Source organism: Enoplosus armatus, chromosome 1 (genome assembly GCF_043641665.1).
Source record: "Enoplosus armatus isolate fEnoArm2 chromosome 1, fEnoArm2.hap1, whole genome shotgun sequence".
Lineage (NCBI taxonomy): Eukaryota > Metazoa > Chordata > Actinopteri > Centrarchiformes > Enoplosidae > Enoplosus > Enoplosus armatus.
The window spans coordinates 1,028,714-1,031,532 of NC_092180.1; the positions used below are offsets into that span (position 1 = coordinate 1,028,714).

The 2,819-nt window shown below is 51.8% G+C and overlaps 1 protein-coding gene across 1 annotated transcript; it reads right to left on the reverse strand.

Annotated features, from left to right (window-relative positions):
* Nucleotides 1-268: 268 nt before the first annotated feature.
* LOC139287322 (forkhead box protein B1-like) lies at nt 269-1,216 on the reverse strand. Its single transcript, XM_070908299.1, has one exon. The coding sequence runs from the start codon at nt 1,214-1,216 to the stop codon at nt 269-271; it is 948 nt and encodes a 315-aa protein (XP_070764400.1).
* Between the last annotated feature and the right edge of the window lie 1,603 nt (nt 1,217-2,819).

Sequence of the window (2,819 nt, forward strand, 5' to 3'; positions counted from 1 at the left end):
CGAACGTTTCACCGGAAATGTGTGTGATGATGTTGTTGTTTACAGGAGGTCAGAGGTCAACCTGCTGTTTCTTTACGTGATGGAGAACATGTTCGCTTTGAGGTTTCTTTCTTTTCAAAAACAAAACAACGAAAAGATCCGAATAATTAACGCATTTGCGCACTTTGCGTCCTGGAGATGAAACACTGCTTTGGACTTGAAGAAGTTTGTCATTTTCCCTTTTTTAAAGAGTTTTTTTTTATAAAAAGAGAACAAAGTCAGATTCCCGTCAGTGCACCGCCACCGCGGACTGCAGCGCCGCGGAGGCCGAGGAGGACAGCGCCTCTCCGGGACCGGCCGGGCTGCTCTGGCCGGTGGCAGTCTGCGGGGAGGTGGGGCTCAGAGACTGGGGCGAGTTCGCGAGGAAAGCCGGGATGTGTGTGGGCAGCCCCGGCAGGCCCGGCATTGAGGCGGGCGTGGGTTTGATGGGCACCGGGATGGCGGGGAGAGTCTGTCCGCCGTGGCAGATGGACTTGAGCGGCATGCCGTAGGCCGAGTAGTCGCTGGTGGCCATGGAGATGGGAGCCGCGGTGTCCATCATCCCGGAGCCGTACATGTGCGGCCACGCCGGGGTCAGCTGGTTGTGGAGCGGGTACCCGGTGGTGGAGAAGGCCGCCAGCCCGCCCGGCATCTTGTACTCTCTGGCGATGATGTTCTCGATGGCGAACGGGTGTTTGAAGCTGGACGGCTGGGACACGGGGCTCAGGTTGTATCCGCCCGTCATCTGCGGGAGGTGCGCGGCGGCGTGCAGCGCGCTGAGCCGCAGCTTGGCCTGCTGCTGCAGGTAGTGGGCGGCGTCCTGCTGCTTACTGGGCGCCAGCGGGTCCGTGACCAGCATGCCGCCCACTTTAAAACGCTTCCTGCGCCGCAGAAAACTCCCGTTCTCAAACATGTCGCCGCAGCTCGGGTGCAGAGCCCAAAAACTGCCCTTACCGGGCTGGTCCGGTCTGCGGGGGATCTTAATGAAGCAGTCGTTGAAGGAGAGGTTGTGGCGCAGGGAGTTCTGCCACCGCTGCGTGTTCTCCCGGTAGTATGGGAACCGGTCCATGATGAACTTGTAAATCTCACTGAGGGGGAGCATCTTCTCCGGGCAGCTCTGGATGGCCATGGCCGTAAGGGAGATGTAAGAGTACGGAGGCTTCTGGTCACTGTACGTGTTCCTCCCGGGGCGAGGCATTATTCTGCTGAGGCGGACCGGACCGGACCGGGCCGGGCCGGGATGAGTTCAGTCTCAGTCTGCAGAGAGCAGAAAAGGCTCGCCTCACTTTTTCCAAAGTTTGTCCAAACAGTTCCAACTCTTCAAAACACCGTTACGCACGACAAGAAACTTGCCTGGTATTTGGCACGCATGGTCCCGGCTTCACGCACTCTGCTGGAGCCGCAACTCCGCCGTCAAGTTGAGGAAAAGTTAAAGAAGCAGCGGCTGGTTCCTCCTCTCTCCCCGGCAGGTGCAGCGCGGTGTCCGTCCTCCTCCTGCCCCGCTGCTGAGCTGCGCTAAGCGGCTGCTGCCTCCTCCATGTCCCTCTCCCGGTCTGTCCCGTCTGCGGGCTGGACGGCGGTGACAGGAGCAGAAAAGACCCCCGGAGAGGAGCTTCATTAATGGGCCACTTCTTCACCATCACATGATCACAGCCAGGAGGAGGAGGGGGAAGAGGGAGGGGGCTCGGGGGGAAACGGGGGCACAATGTGGTTTCATTTACACGTATTTACATGGACGCACTGAGCCAACACCAGTCACTTTCATTTGGAGCCGCGGCGGCAAAAAGAGCCGAGAACAGAAGCCTGATTTTCGGGGACGTTTGTGACGGAGCTGCGCTGCGCTCTGTGGAGGTATGTTGGTGTGTTTGGCAACATTTACGCACCGTTTGTGTGTGTATGAGGGAGTGTGTGGGTTGAGGGGGGTGTTGGTGCCCCTCACCAATTTGCATTGACAAATAGAGCCGCTGAGAGCTGCTGTTTGAGCGGCTTTAATGGCAATTTGCTTTGTTTCTGTTTTATGTTTTTTTTCCTTTTCAGGCCGATGTGAAGCTGCTGCGACCTCATCAAGTCATGATGAAGCCTGCTGATCACTTCTTACACAGGTTCACAACCATCTCTGCATTTACGCACACATTCAAATGACTTTAACGGAAGTTTCATGTCTCTGTCGTTACGAACTTTAACGGGATCGACGGACCCCCCCCCCCCCTCCCTCATCGCAAACACACGTTAAACTGTCTCATTAAAGCTCCGCCGCTGAATTTAACTCCTCAAACTGAGACTTTGATTTGACCTGAAATGGACTTTGAATCATGAGCGCATTCAAACATTAAATCCTCTCTTTAAAGACAAATGTACTTGTTTTTAAATATTAAATATTAAATATTAAATATTAAAGTCTTATTCGGCTCTCAGGCGAACTTTTAATTCATTGAGGGAGAAATCGATTAATCATTTATGATAAATGACAAACTGAAGGGTTGTTTTTTTGGTCTCATGAGGTTCAATTTCAGCAGTTTTATGTGTTTCAGTATTTCTTTTTTACGTTGTTTATTATTATTATTATTATTATTGTTATTATTATTATCAACTCAGAAACAACCCGTTAGTTTAAATGATAACAAGTCAAACTTTATTAGTTTTTAGTTTATTAGTTTCTCTGTTGTGGAGAAATGAAAATAAATGTATTAACGACACAAGTACGCGCACACGCACGCGGGTCGTCGGTCCACGGGACAAAATGATTATTATTGTTATTATTATAAAACAAACTGTAAAACACATGGTCATTAGGCTATTAT

What these genes read in the sequence shown, in the direction of transcription:
- LOC139287322 (XM_070908299.1), bottom strand. Translation starts at nt 1,216, where the DNA reads ATGCCTCGCCCCGGGAGGAACACGTACAGTGACCAGAAGCCTCCGTAC.